This window comes from Lemur catta, chromosome 1 (assembly GCF_020740605.2).
Source record: "Lemur catta isolate mLemCat1 chromosome 1, mLemCat1.pri, whole genome shotgun sequence".
Lineage (NCBI taxonomy): Eukaryota > Metazoa > Chordata > Mammalia > Primates > Lemuridae > Lemur > Lemur catta.
The window spans coordinates 283885385-283898734 of NC_059128.1; the positions used below are offsets into that span (position 1 = coordinate 283885385).

Genomic DNA, 13350 nt, shown 5'->3' on the forward strand with positions numbered 1-13350 from the left:
AGCGGCTGCACTTGTTCGCTCTCTCAGTACACAGAACCAGACTGGAGGAAACAGCCCCTGAAAAAGGAAAGAGTGTTCTCTAATGCGATTTTAAAGAGTGGTTTAAATGGCAACTCTGACTCTTACACACATGGTGTCTGGGAGAAATGAAGCATATTTCTCTCTGCAGGTGGCCCAGAACAAAAGCTGGGCTGCGTGACCTGTATGCAGGCAAAACGGATATATTCCTACATGGCGGGGACCTGGGATACACACGCACCCATGCACAAAAAGGGAGCTGGAACTATCACTCAAAGAATCTCAACCAACTGCGTGTGTTTTCATCTATGAAGTCGGTTTTCACAATATCTGTTATGAGAAAAATGGTCTTCGGCCGGGCGGAGTGGCTCACGCCTGTAATCCTAGCACTCTGGGAGGCCGAGGCGGGCGGATCGTTTGAGCTCAGGAGTTCGAGACCAGCCTGAGCAAGAGCGAGATCCTGTCTCTACTAAAAATAGAAAGAAATTATATGGACAACTAAAAATATATATACATAAAATTAGCCGGGCATGGTGGCGCATGCCTGCAGTCCCAGCTACTCAGGAGGCTGAGGCAGTAGGATCGCTTGAGCCTACGAGTTTGAGGTTACTGTGAGCTAGGCTGATGCCATGGCACTCACTCTAGCCAGGGCAACAGAGTGAGACTCTGTCTCAGAAAAAAAAAAAAAAAAAAAAACTGGTCTTCTAAGTTTATAGCCGAAGGCCCCAGAACAATATAACAAAAGTTTTTTCTATCAACCAAGTGTATACATTGTAATACACAAAGGAGAGCAACTACCTAATAACAAGTTTATATTTCAGAAAGCAATTATAACACATCAACTCTCTGATTTTCTTTATTCAAAAATAAAAGAGGTACAAAAAATATACAACTAAAATGTCCAACGTAATCTGAAATAGTAGGTTTACCAAAAGGACATAAAGGTAAACTTGCATTTTGGAGGGATTAATTATAATTACTAGAGAAAGAATGTTTTTTTAAAGAACTGTATCTCAGGAAAATGCTGACCAGTGCGGAACTACTCGGAGGAAGCCCTCTTCCTGGTAGTACAGACCTTTCCAGAAGGATGGATTCTTTTATGGCCTCCCCTTTGGCAAGATAACAGCCACCCACAAGTACTTTCACTTCCAGGAGGAAGTTATGTGGGATACACATAAACTTACGTCCATCTCTAGTCAATCGCATTTTGCCGTCTCTAACACGTGGCACATGGTGGTGGTTCTGGAATACAAACGGAGGGACCTGGGGAGGGAGGGGACACTGGCATTTTCACCAAACCCCTAGGTGGCAGAGCGCACCTACACATCACGCTCCAGAGCACGGAGATCTTCTAGGAGTTCCTGGGCGGCAGTCTGCAGGTGAGGGTTGCGGCTCTTGGACATCGCCAGGATGCGCTGCAGGGGCAAGGAGCTCCGGAACTCAGCAGCCGACCTGGAGAAGACTTCTGGCTCCAGAACCACGGACTGGACGAGCCGTAACACGTGAAGGCACACCTCTGCGTCTGGGTCTGGGGAAAGAGGCGACCCCTCCAGTTAGAATGAAACCTTCAGCAGGAACCTGCCCCTCAAGGGGTTCTCGGCCTTTCCCAATGTCAGATTTGACAGTTTAGAAAACCATGAGCTAACCCAGAAACAAAGTGAGCTTTACATCAAAGCTTCTTGATGTAAAAGCTTAGCTCATAAAAGCAGTGCGACCAAATTCAACAATCGTCTATTTGGTAACCATCATATCCAAATATTACTCACAATCATGTAATTTTAAAAGGCAGAACTAGAAATATGAGGGCTTTCCATGTTTGTTATAATTCTGTTCACTTATAAGATTGTTTTAAAAGGTACTACTTCATTTTCATTCCAACTACAGCAAACCTTTCAGAGACCACATACAGATACAGCATCTATTCAGGGCCACTGAGTCACAGGCTATAATATTCATATTGTTTATTTTCTACGTGAATGTACCCAGGAGTTATAGAGCCTGACAGCCCTGCTTAACTCTAGCAACCACTAAAGAACAGCTGGGCCAAAACAGCAGCCGCACCCAAAGCTATAATCCTTACCCAGAGCGGAGCCAACTCTCCTTACCATTTATTAACACCCTCTCTCTTTATTGGGAACTTTTAACATGCCACTAATTTACTTCTTGATTGGGTACTATGATTGGAAAAAACAGCACTTCTTTCTTAGTACATTTATTTAAAAAAAAAAAAACCTGCTAAGAAGTAAGAGGACCGAAGAAGTGGACTAAATCCTTCAGTGGGAGCTGCCACAACCGCATGCGGGGACCAGAGGCTTCTCCCTACAGAACAAGAGGGGAGGCCACTGTGGCTTGGGGGAGGATGAAAGGAACTGCTCTGCCCTGGGGGAGGTGCTGAACCATCCTAAGCCCAAACCAGAGTCTTCCTCTTTGGGAGAGGGGCGGGAGACTTTCTCTAGTATAGGCTTGCCCAAGACACAGAGCTGCACGGGCACAGATGGAAGGCCAAAAGCCAAGGGCAAAGACACTCTGGCAACTCCACCCTCAGCCTAAGCACAGGAAAGGACAGAGGAATCTGCAGCCAGTGGGACTGGAAGGTAACCATAGCAACAACAAAACCCAAACCCAGCTCAATCTCCCACACGGACAGACAGCCCAGTGGAACAAGAGGCGTGGCCACTCCCAAGTGCAAAAACTACCTACCTACCTACCTACCTCTGCAGAGGAAGATACACTATGGCCCAGAGGCCGAATGTAGCCCATGATCTGTTTCTGTACAGGCTGCAAACAAAAAGAGGTTTGCATATTTTTAAAGGGTTATTTTCCTAAAGGAAAAAAAGAAAGAATAATATCCAACAGGGATCATTTGTGGCCCTAAAAGCTCAAAATATTTCCTATCTGGCCCATTACAGAAATGTCTGTTGATCCTGCTCTACTGTCGTCCATGTAATGTCAAACATTCCATAAAAAATTATAATGAAAGAGCAAAAGAAACAAAAGGCCCACTGTCAAATGACAGTCAACATAGCCCGGAAAAGAGACAACCCATCAGAAAGGGAATTTGAAATAAATATGACTGACAGATGGTAAAACACTGTTTTAAGCTACACTACACCTGAAGCAGCATGGTATTTTTCAAAGGTAAGCATGCACTCGCTGCATAACGATGTTTCAGTCAACAACTGGCCACATATATGACAGTGGTCCCATATTTTAACTGTACCTTTTCTCTGCTTAGATACACAAATACCACTAGGCTACAAACCCGTATAGCAACATGCCTAGGTGCACAGCAGGCTATATCATCTAGGTTTGTGAGAGTACAAGCTAAGATGTTCCCATAATCACAAAATCATCTAATAATGCATTTCTCAGAATGTATCCCCATTGTTAAATGATGTATGACTGTACTGTGATAAAAGAGTATATTGTGAACCCTAGGGCAAATACTATAAAAGTATTTTTTAAAGTGTAAATGAGAAGCTAATACTGCAGATAAAATGGGATATTAAAATACTAAATCCAGTATCAGACAAGAAAGAGGAAAAGAAGAAATTAGCAATATTTCTATATTCCTTTCCATATTTTAATAATTACATTAAATAAAAACAGTATAAACATAGCAATTATGCCATGTAACCACTAATTAAAAGAAGGCTGCAGTTCCTATATTTTCATCAGAACAAGAAATATTACCAGGGATAAAAAGGGACATTGCATAATTATAAGAGGTCAATGTACCAAAAGACAGTAGTTTTAATTATGTATGTATGTAACAATAAAGCTTCAAAAGACACAAAGCAACACATCCTAGGACTCTGAGGGCAAATAAACATATTCAAAATTAAAGTTGGAAACTTTTACACTCTTATTTCCATTACTGATTTTAAAAACAAAAGAAAGAAAATGAATAAGGATATGGAATACCTGAACAATATCACCCAACCTGACCTGACATTTATATTAAAAAAACACTCAACCCAACAATAGCAGAAGACATTCCTTCCAATGCCCACTGGACATCCACCAAGATAGACCATGGTCAGGGCCACAAAACAAATCTCAAGAAATTTAAAAGAATTCAAAGTATGTTCTGTGATCACATAGGAATAAATGAGAAATAACAGAAATAAATAAATAACAGAAAAACATCTTAAAATCCTCAAATATTTGGATCAAATAACACACTTCTAAATAATATATGGATCAAAAAGGAAGTCATATGAATAACAGACTTAAGGTGCGAAACTATTAGAACTCTAGAAGAAAATGTGGGAAAAACTATTATAGACATTGGCCTAGCCAAAGAATTTATGAAGAAGACCCCAAAGGCAATCACAGCAACAAGAAAAATAAATAAACGAGATCTGACTAAATAAAAAAGCTTCTGCACAGCCAGAAAAACCTTCACGAGAGCAAACAGACAACGTACAGAATGTGAAAAAATTTTCGCAGGCTACGCATCCGATAAATGACCGATAACTAGAAGCTATTTAGAACTCAGGAAAATCAGCAAGAAAAAAACCAAACAACCCTATCAAAAAATGGGCAAAGGACATGAATTGAAATTTTTCAAAAGAAGACAGAAGAATGGCCAACAAACATATGAAAAAATGCTCAACATCTCTAATCATCAGAGAAATGCAAATCAAAACCACAAAGAGGTATCACTTAACTCCAGTGAGAATGGCCTTTATCAGTAAGTCCCAAAACAATAAATGTTGGCGTGGATGCGGAGAGACAGGAACACTCATACACTGCTGGTGGGACTGCAAACTAGTATAACCCCTGTGGAAACCAATATGGAGGTACCTTAAACAGATACAAGTAGACCTACCATTTGATCCAACATTCCCACTATTGGGCATCTACCCAAAAGAACAAAAGACATTCTATAAAAAAGACATCTGCACTCGAATGTTTATAGCAGCACAATTCACAATTGCAAAGATGTGAAAACAACCCAAGTGCCCATCAATAAATGAGTGGTTAATAAAATGTGGTATATGTATGTATACCATTGAGTACTACTCAGCTATAAGAAATAATGGTGATATAGCACCTCCTGTATTTTCCTGGATAGAGCTGGAACCCATTCTACTAAGTGAAGTATCCCAAGAACGGAAAAATAAGCACCACGTGTACTCACCATCAAATTGGTTTCACTGATCATCAACTAAGAGCACATTTAGGGAGATGTGCAGGGGGGGGTGTATACATACATAATGAGTGCGATGTGCACCGTCTAGGCGTTGGACACTCTTGAAGCTCTGATTCGGGGGGGGGGGGGGGGGCAAGGGCAATACACGTAACCTAAACTTTTGTACCCCTATAATACGCTGAAATTAAAAAAAGAAAGAATAATCCTTTTTAAAAAAAGGAAGCTATAAATGAAACTATGAAATATTGTTCATGAAATAAAAATGAAAACACAACATTATCAAAATTTGTGGATGCAGTTAAGCCAGTGATTATGAGGGAAATTTATAGCATTAAATGCTTATATTGGAAAGGAACAAAGGTCTCAAATTAATCATCTTGGCTTTCACCTTAAAAATATCAGAAAAAGAGTAAATCAAACCTAAAAAATGCAAAAGGGGAAAAAATAAAAGTGCAGAAAACAATACAATTGAAAAAAATCAATAAAACCTAAAGCTGACCCCTTTAAAAAATTTATAAAAGTGATACAACTCTAGCCAGACTAGTTGAGAGAGAGACAAAGACAGAGACAGTGAGACAGAGAGAAGACGGACAAAAATTACAAACATTATATAAAGAGATAACAAGGGAATATTATGAATAATTTTGTGCTCATAAATTTTATAATTTGAATGGAATGGACAAAGTCCTTAGAAGACACAAGCTACTACAAATCACTCAAAATAAAAAAATAGATAACGTGAATTAGTCCTGTATCTATTAAAGAAATTAAGTTTGTAGTTAAAAATATTTGCATAATAAAAAAAAACCCAGGCCCAGAGGGCTTCATTAGCAAATTCCATCAAACAATTAACAAAGAAATAACAGTAATTTTATATAACCCTTTCAAAAAAATAGAAAAGGAGGAAATAATTCGCAACTTTCTAAGGCCAGAATTACACTGACACCAAAACTAGACAAAGATATTTCAAGAAAAGAACAGACCAATGTCCTTCATGAACATAGACACAAAAATCCTAAACAAAATATCAGCAAACAAAATCAAGCAATATATAAACAGGGTAATACTTCACAGCCAATATTTATTATAGGAATACAAGGTTGGTTTCAACATTTGTAGATCAATTGATATCACTTACCATAACAATGGACTGAAGAAGAAAAACCAAATTATCTTTTCAACAAATGTAGAAGAAGCCTTTGGCAAAATTCAACACCTGTTCATAACAAAAACTCTCAGCAAACTAAGAATAGAAAGGAACATCCTGAACCAGATTAAATGCATCTACAAAAAACACATACCTAACATCACACTTAATGGCTGAAAACTGAATGCCTCTTTCCTAAGATAAGGCACAATGCAAGGATGCCCATCCTCACCACCCCTATTGAAAATCATACTAAAGATCCAAGCCTGTGCAGTAAGGCGAGAAAAAGAAATAAAAGGCTTATAGATTGGAATGTTAGAACTATCTCTATTTGCAGATGACATGATTGTCTATATAGAAAACCCCAGAGAATCTATTAAAAAGACACTAGAACTAATTGAGTTTAGCAGGATTGCAGGATACAAGGTCAACATACAAAGATCACTTGTATCCACACACTAATAATAAAAAAATGGAAATCAAATGTTTTTACAAGACTACCATTTATAATAGCACCAAAAACATTAAACACTTAAGTATAAATCTTATATGTGCAAGATTTGTACGCTGGAAACCACACAACACTGATGTAAGGATTCAAAGATGACTCCAAAAAACGGAGAGATGTACCATTGTCTTGGGACTAGCAGACTCAATCTTGTTAAGATATCAAATCTCTCCAAATTGATCTATATATTCAATGCAATCCCAGCCAAAATCCCAGTAGAAATTTTCACAGAAATTGACCAGATGATTCTCAAATTTATTTGGAAAAGCCTAGGAACTAGGACAGCCAAAACATCTTAGAAAAAGAAAAATGTTGGAGGAATCACAGTACCTGATTTCAAGACCTACATTTATCAAAACAGTATGGTATTAGTGAAGGATAGACACAGACACAAATGAAATAAAATTAGAGAATCCAGAAACAGATCCACAGCTCTCAACAAGATGTAATGGCAATTCAACAAAATGAAGCTGATAAAACTGAACATCCATATGCAAAAACAAAGAGCTTAAATCTATACTTTGCGTCGCATATAAAAATATACAAAAATTAGTAACAGACCTAAACGTAAAACCCCAAATTATAAAACTTCTGGAAGAAAACAGGAGAAAATCTTTGTGACCTTGAGTTAGGTAAAGATTTCTTAAATACAAAACCAAAAGCACAACCCAAACGAGAAAAAAAATTTATAAGCCCCATCAAAATTTTTTAAAATCTGATCTTCAAAAGATACAGCTAAGACAATGAAAAGACAAGCCACTAGACTGGGAAAAACATTTGCAAAACACATATATGATAAAGGACCTGAACCCAGAATACATACAAATGTCTGAAAACTCAATATTGACAAAACAGCCCAACAAAAATGGCCAAAGCCAAAATTAATACAAGGGAAGAAATAATAAAGATCAGAGCAGAAATAAATGAAATTGAAACTATAATATGAAACAAAAAGTTAGATTTTTGGAAAGATGAACAAAATCAACAAACCATTAGCTAGACTAACCAAGAAAAACAAAGAGAAGACCCAAATAAATAAAATCAGAAATAAAAAAGGAAACATAACAACTGATATCAGAAAAATATAAACCATCATGAAAGACTATTACAAACTATACCCCAACAAATTACAAAACCTAGTGGATACGGATAAATTCCTGGACACGTACAACCAGGAAGAAATAGAAAACCTGAACAGGTCAATTACAAGTAACAAGATTGAATCTGTAATTGAAAGTCTCCCATGGAAAAAAAACCCAGGACCTGACTACTTCACTGCAGAATTCTACAAAACATTTAAAGAACAACTGATACCAATTATTCTCAAACTCATCCAGAAAAATGAAGAGGAGGGAATTCTTCCAAACTCATTCTATGAGGTCAGCATTACCATGATACCAAAACCAGACAAGAACACAACAAAAAAGGAAAACTATAGGCCAACATCCCTGATGAACACAGATGCAAAAATTCTCAAAAAAATACTAGCAAACTTAAGCCAGCAGCATATTAAAAAGATCAATCACCGTGATGAAGAGGGTTTTATCCCAGAGATACAAGGATGGTTCACCATACACAAATCAATAAACATGATACATCGTATCAACAGAATGACGGACAAAAACCGTATGATCATCTCAATAGACACAGAAAAAGCATTTGATAAAATTCAACCTTTCATGCTAAAAAAAAAAACTCTCACAAAGTTAAAATACAGAAGGAATGTACCTCAACAAAATAGTGGTCATATATTACAAACCCATAGCCAACATCATACTCAACAGGGAAAAGTTGAAAGCTTCTCCTCTAAGATTTGGAACAATACAAGGATACCCACTTTCACCACCTTTATTCAACATAGTACTGGGAGTCCTGGTGAGAGCAATTAAACAATAGAAAGAAGTAAAGGCCATTCAAATTAGGAAGGAAGAAGTCAAATTTTCCCCATTTGCAAAGGACATGATCATATATACAGAAAACACTAAGGCCCTACCAGAAAACTGTTAGAACTGATAAATGAATTCAGTAAAGTTATAGGATACAAAATCAACATACAAAAATCAGTAGCATTTCCATACACCAACAACGAACTAGCAGAAAAAGGAATCAATAAAGCATCCCCATTTACAATAGCTACCAAAAAATAAAATACCTAGGAATAAATGTAACCAAAAAGGTTAAAGACCTACACAAGGAAAACTATAAAACACTGATGAAAGAAATTAAAAAGGACACAAAAAATGGAAAGACATCCCATGTTCATGGCTTGAAAGAATACTGTGAAAATGACCACATTACCGAAAGTGATCTAAATATTCAACACAATCTCTATCAAAATACCAATGATGGTCTTCACAGAAATAGAAAAAAAACAATCCTAAAATTCATATGGAACCACAAAAGATCCCAAATAATCAAAGCAATTCTGAGCAAAAAGAACAAAGCTGAAGGCATCACACTACCTGACTTCAAAATATACTACAAAGCTACAGCAACCAAAACAGCATCATACTGGCATAAAAACAGGCATATAGACCAATGGAACATAACAGAGAAACCAGAAATAAATCTACCTATTTATACTCAATCAATTTTCGACAGAGACACCAAGAACATTAGTTGGGGAAGAAACAGACACTTCAATAAATGGTGCTCAGAAAACTGGATATCCACAAGCAGAAAAATGAAACTGGACCCTGATCTCTCACCATATGGAAAAATCAAATCAAAATAGATAAAGACTTAAATGTGTAAGACCTGAAACTATGAAACTACTAAAGGAAAAAAGGAGAAATGCTTCAGGACATGGGTCTGGGAAAAGATTTTATAAGAAGACCTCAAAAAAGCACAAGCAACAAAAGCAAAATTAGACAAATGGGATTATATTAAACTAAATAGATTCTGCACAGCAAAGGAAATAATCAACAGAGTAAAGAGACAACCTGAAGAACGGGAAAAAATATTTGTAAACTAGTGATCCAACAAGGGATTAATATCCAGAATATACAAGGAACTCAAATAATTCAACAGAAAATAAATAAATAAGCCAATTAAAAAATGGGTGAATGAGATAAACAATCTCAAAAGCAGACATACAAGCAGCCTTGGGTATATGAAGAAATGCTCAATATCACTAATTATCAGGGAAACAAAAATCAAAACCACAATGAGATATCATGTCACCCCAGTGAGAATGGCTAATATCAAAAAGACAAAAAATAACAAATGCTGGTTAGGATATAGAGAAAGAAGAACTCTTATACGCTGTTGGCAGAAATATAAATTAGTATAGCCATTATGAAAATAGCATAAGGTTCCTCAAAAAACTAAAAGTATAACTACCATATGATTCAGCATACTAGCTGGTACACATCTAAAGGAAATAAGATCAGTATTGCAAAGAGATACATGCACTCCCATGTTAACCGAAGCATTATTCACAACAGCATGAATGGGAGTAACCTAAGTGTCCATCAACAGATGAATAGATAAGGAAAATGCAGTACATATACACAATGGAATACTATCTAGCCATAAAAAGAACAAAACTCTGTCATTCACAGCAACGTGGATGAACCTGGAGGACATTTGTTAAGTGACATTAGCCAGGCACAGAAAGATAAATACCACATTCTCACTTGTAAGTGGAGGCTGAAAGTTGATCTCATAGAAGTAGAGAGTAGAATGGTGGTTACTGGAGGCAGGGAAGGGGAGACAGGAGGAGTGGATTGGCCAAAGATTAAAGAATACGAAAGTACAGCTAGATAGGAGGAATAAATTCTAGTGTTCTATATAGCAATATACGGTAACTATAGTTAACGATTTAGTGTATATTTTCAAATAGCTAGAAGTGTGGATTTTGAATGTTTCCAGTGAAAACGATAGATATTTGAGGTGATGGATACACTAATTACCCTAATTTGACCATTACACATTATATATATGTACCAAAATATCACACTGTACCCCATAAATATGTGCAATTATTAAGTGTCAATTAAAAATAATAAAAGCAAAAGAAGAGAAATCACCCAGTCTGACTGATGGAGAGAAAGCAGACTGAAAAAAAAAAAAAAAAAAAAAAAAAAGAGCAGAGCCTTTGGGTCCTGTGGGATTGTAACAAAAGACCTAACATCCATATCACTGCAGTGCAGGAAGTAGAACAAAAACTGGGCAGGGCTGCAAAAACAGCCCAAACAAGAATGACTGAAAATTTATTCTATTTGACAAAAGACAAAAACCTAAAGACTCAAAAAGCTTAGTGAACATCAAACAAGATAAATCTAAAGAAATCTACATTAAGACACAAATATAGCGAAGTTTCTTAAAACTAAAGGAAAAAAAGCTTTTCTTTTTTTTGGGAGACAGAGTCTCGCTCTGTAGCCCAGGCTAGAATGCTGTGGTTTCAACCTAGCTCACGGCAACCTCGAACTCCTTGGCTCAGGTGATCCTCCTGCCTTAGCCTCCCAAGCAGCTGGGACTACAGGCATATGCCACCATGCCTGGCTAATTTTTTCTATTTTTAGTAGAGACAGGGATCTCACTCTTGCTCAGGCTGGTCTCGAACTTCTGACTTCAAGCAATCCTCCTGGCTCAGCCTCCCAGGTGTGAGCCACTGTACCCAGCAAGAAAAAAATCTTGAAAGCAGCAGGAGAGAAATGATAACTCATCTGTAAGGAAAAAACAACTCAATGATCTTGGATTTCTCATCAGAAACCATGGAGGCCAGAAGGAAGTGACACAACGTTTTTCCTATGTTGAAAGGAAAGAATTGTCAACCCCAGAAGCCTATATCCAGGGAAAAGGTCCTTTAATAAATGAAAGGGAATTCAAGACATTCTCTGACGATGGAAAATTAAGAGGATTTGTTGCCAGCAGACCTACTCTAAAAGAATGGCTTTCACGCCTGTAATCCTAGCACTTGGGGAGGCCAAGTCAGGAGAATCACTTGAAATCAGGAGTTCAAGACCAGCCTGAGTAAGAGCGAGACCCTGTCTCTACAAAAAATATAAAAATAGGAAGTCGCATGAGCCTGTAGACCCAGATACTTGGGAGGCTAAAGCAGGAGAATCGCTTGAGCCCATGAATGTGAGGTGGCAGTGAGCTATGATGATGCCACTGCACTCTATCCTGGACAACAGAGCAAGACTCTGTCTCAAAAAAAAAAGTGGTCTATACATACAATGGAATATTATTCAGCCACAAAAAGGAATGAAGTACTGATACATCTACATCCTACAACATGAATGAACCTTGAAAACATGCTAAATGAAAGAAGCCAGACACAAAAGGCCACATACTGGCTAATTGTAATTTTACAAAATGCTCAGAATACGCAAATCCATAGAGACAGAAAGCAAATTAGTAGTTTCCGGGGGTGGGTGGAAAGGGAATGGCGTGACTGCTAATGGGTACGGGGGTCACTATTGGCGGTGATGAAAATATTCTAAAATTAGACAGTGGTAATGGCTGCACAACTCTGTGAATATACTAAAAACCACAGCACTGTACACTATAAATGATTGAACTTTACAGTGTGTGAATTATATATCAACAAAGCCATTTTTGGAAAAAGGACATTAGTGGGGAAAATGGCAAAATTCTAATTAAGGCTAAATACTATGTAGTAATATCGTACCAACGTTAATTTTCCAGTTTCAATGACTATTCTATGGTTATATAAGGTGCTAACATTAGAAGAAGCTCAGTGAGGGTTTATTCTACTATCTTTGCAACTTTTCTATAAATCTAAAAGAGGAAACCGAAAGGAAATGACAAAAGAATCTTGCAACATCAGCAAGGAAGAAAGAAGAAGGGAGAGTAAAAATAAAACTACATACAATAAACCTTCCTTCTCTTGAATTCTTTAAATGTTTGAAGGTTGAAGCAAAAAATTGTTTGATGTAGTTCTCAGTGGATACAGAAGAAACGTTTTTTGTTTATTTTTAAATTTTTACTTATTTTGATACATAATAATTGCACATATTTATGGGGGACATGTGCTATTTTGAAACATGCATACAATGTATAGTGATCAAATCAGCGTATTTAGGATATCCATCATCTCAAACATTTACCATTTCCTTGGGTTGGGAACATTTCAAACCTTTTCTCCTAGCTATTTTCAAATATATGATAAATTGTGAACCACAGTCACCCTATTGTGCTACCAAATACTAGGTCTTATTCCTTCCCTCTGTGTGTTTGTAACCATTAGCCAACCTCTTTGCAGCCCTGCCCCATCCTTCCCAGCCCCCTGAAGTGGGCAGGGTGTGAGGAGCTTTGTGGTGGTCCATAAGATCAACTGTTTTAGCTCCCACATACTGAGAACATGTGATATTTCTCTTTCTGTGCCTGCCTTATTTCACCTGACATAATGACTTCTAGTTCCATCCATGTTGCTGCAAATGACAGGATTTCATTCTTTTTTAAGGCTGAATAGTATTCCAGTGTGCGTATGCACCACATTTTCTTTATCCATTCATGCACCGATGGACACTTAGGTTGATTCCGCATCTC

General features: G+C 37.3%; 1 protein-coding gene across 7 annotated transcripts in view; it reads right to left on the bottom strand.

The window, feature by feature from the left end:
• Nucleotides 1-856: 856 nt before the first annotated feature.
• Nucleotides 857-13350, bottom strand: part of LOC123630789 (heat shock transcription factor 2 binding protein) — a 107638-nt gene continuing 95144 nt past the window's right edge. For 6 of the 7 annotated variants that reach the window (XM_045540759.1, XM_045540760.1, XM_045540762.1 and 3 more), the window contains 2 exons: nt 2251-2337; nt 857-1546 (listed from right to left, as the gene is read on the bottom strand). In XM_045540759.1, coding sequence (XP_045396715.1) covers nt 1338-1546; nt 2251-2337 — 296 coding nt within the window. In that variant the 3' untranslated portion in view covers nt 857-1337. The remainder of the gene's footprint in view (nt 1547-2250; nt 2338-13350) is intronic. The other variant, XM_045540765.1, reaches the window with a different exon arrangement.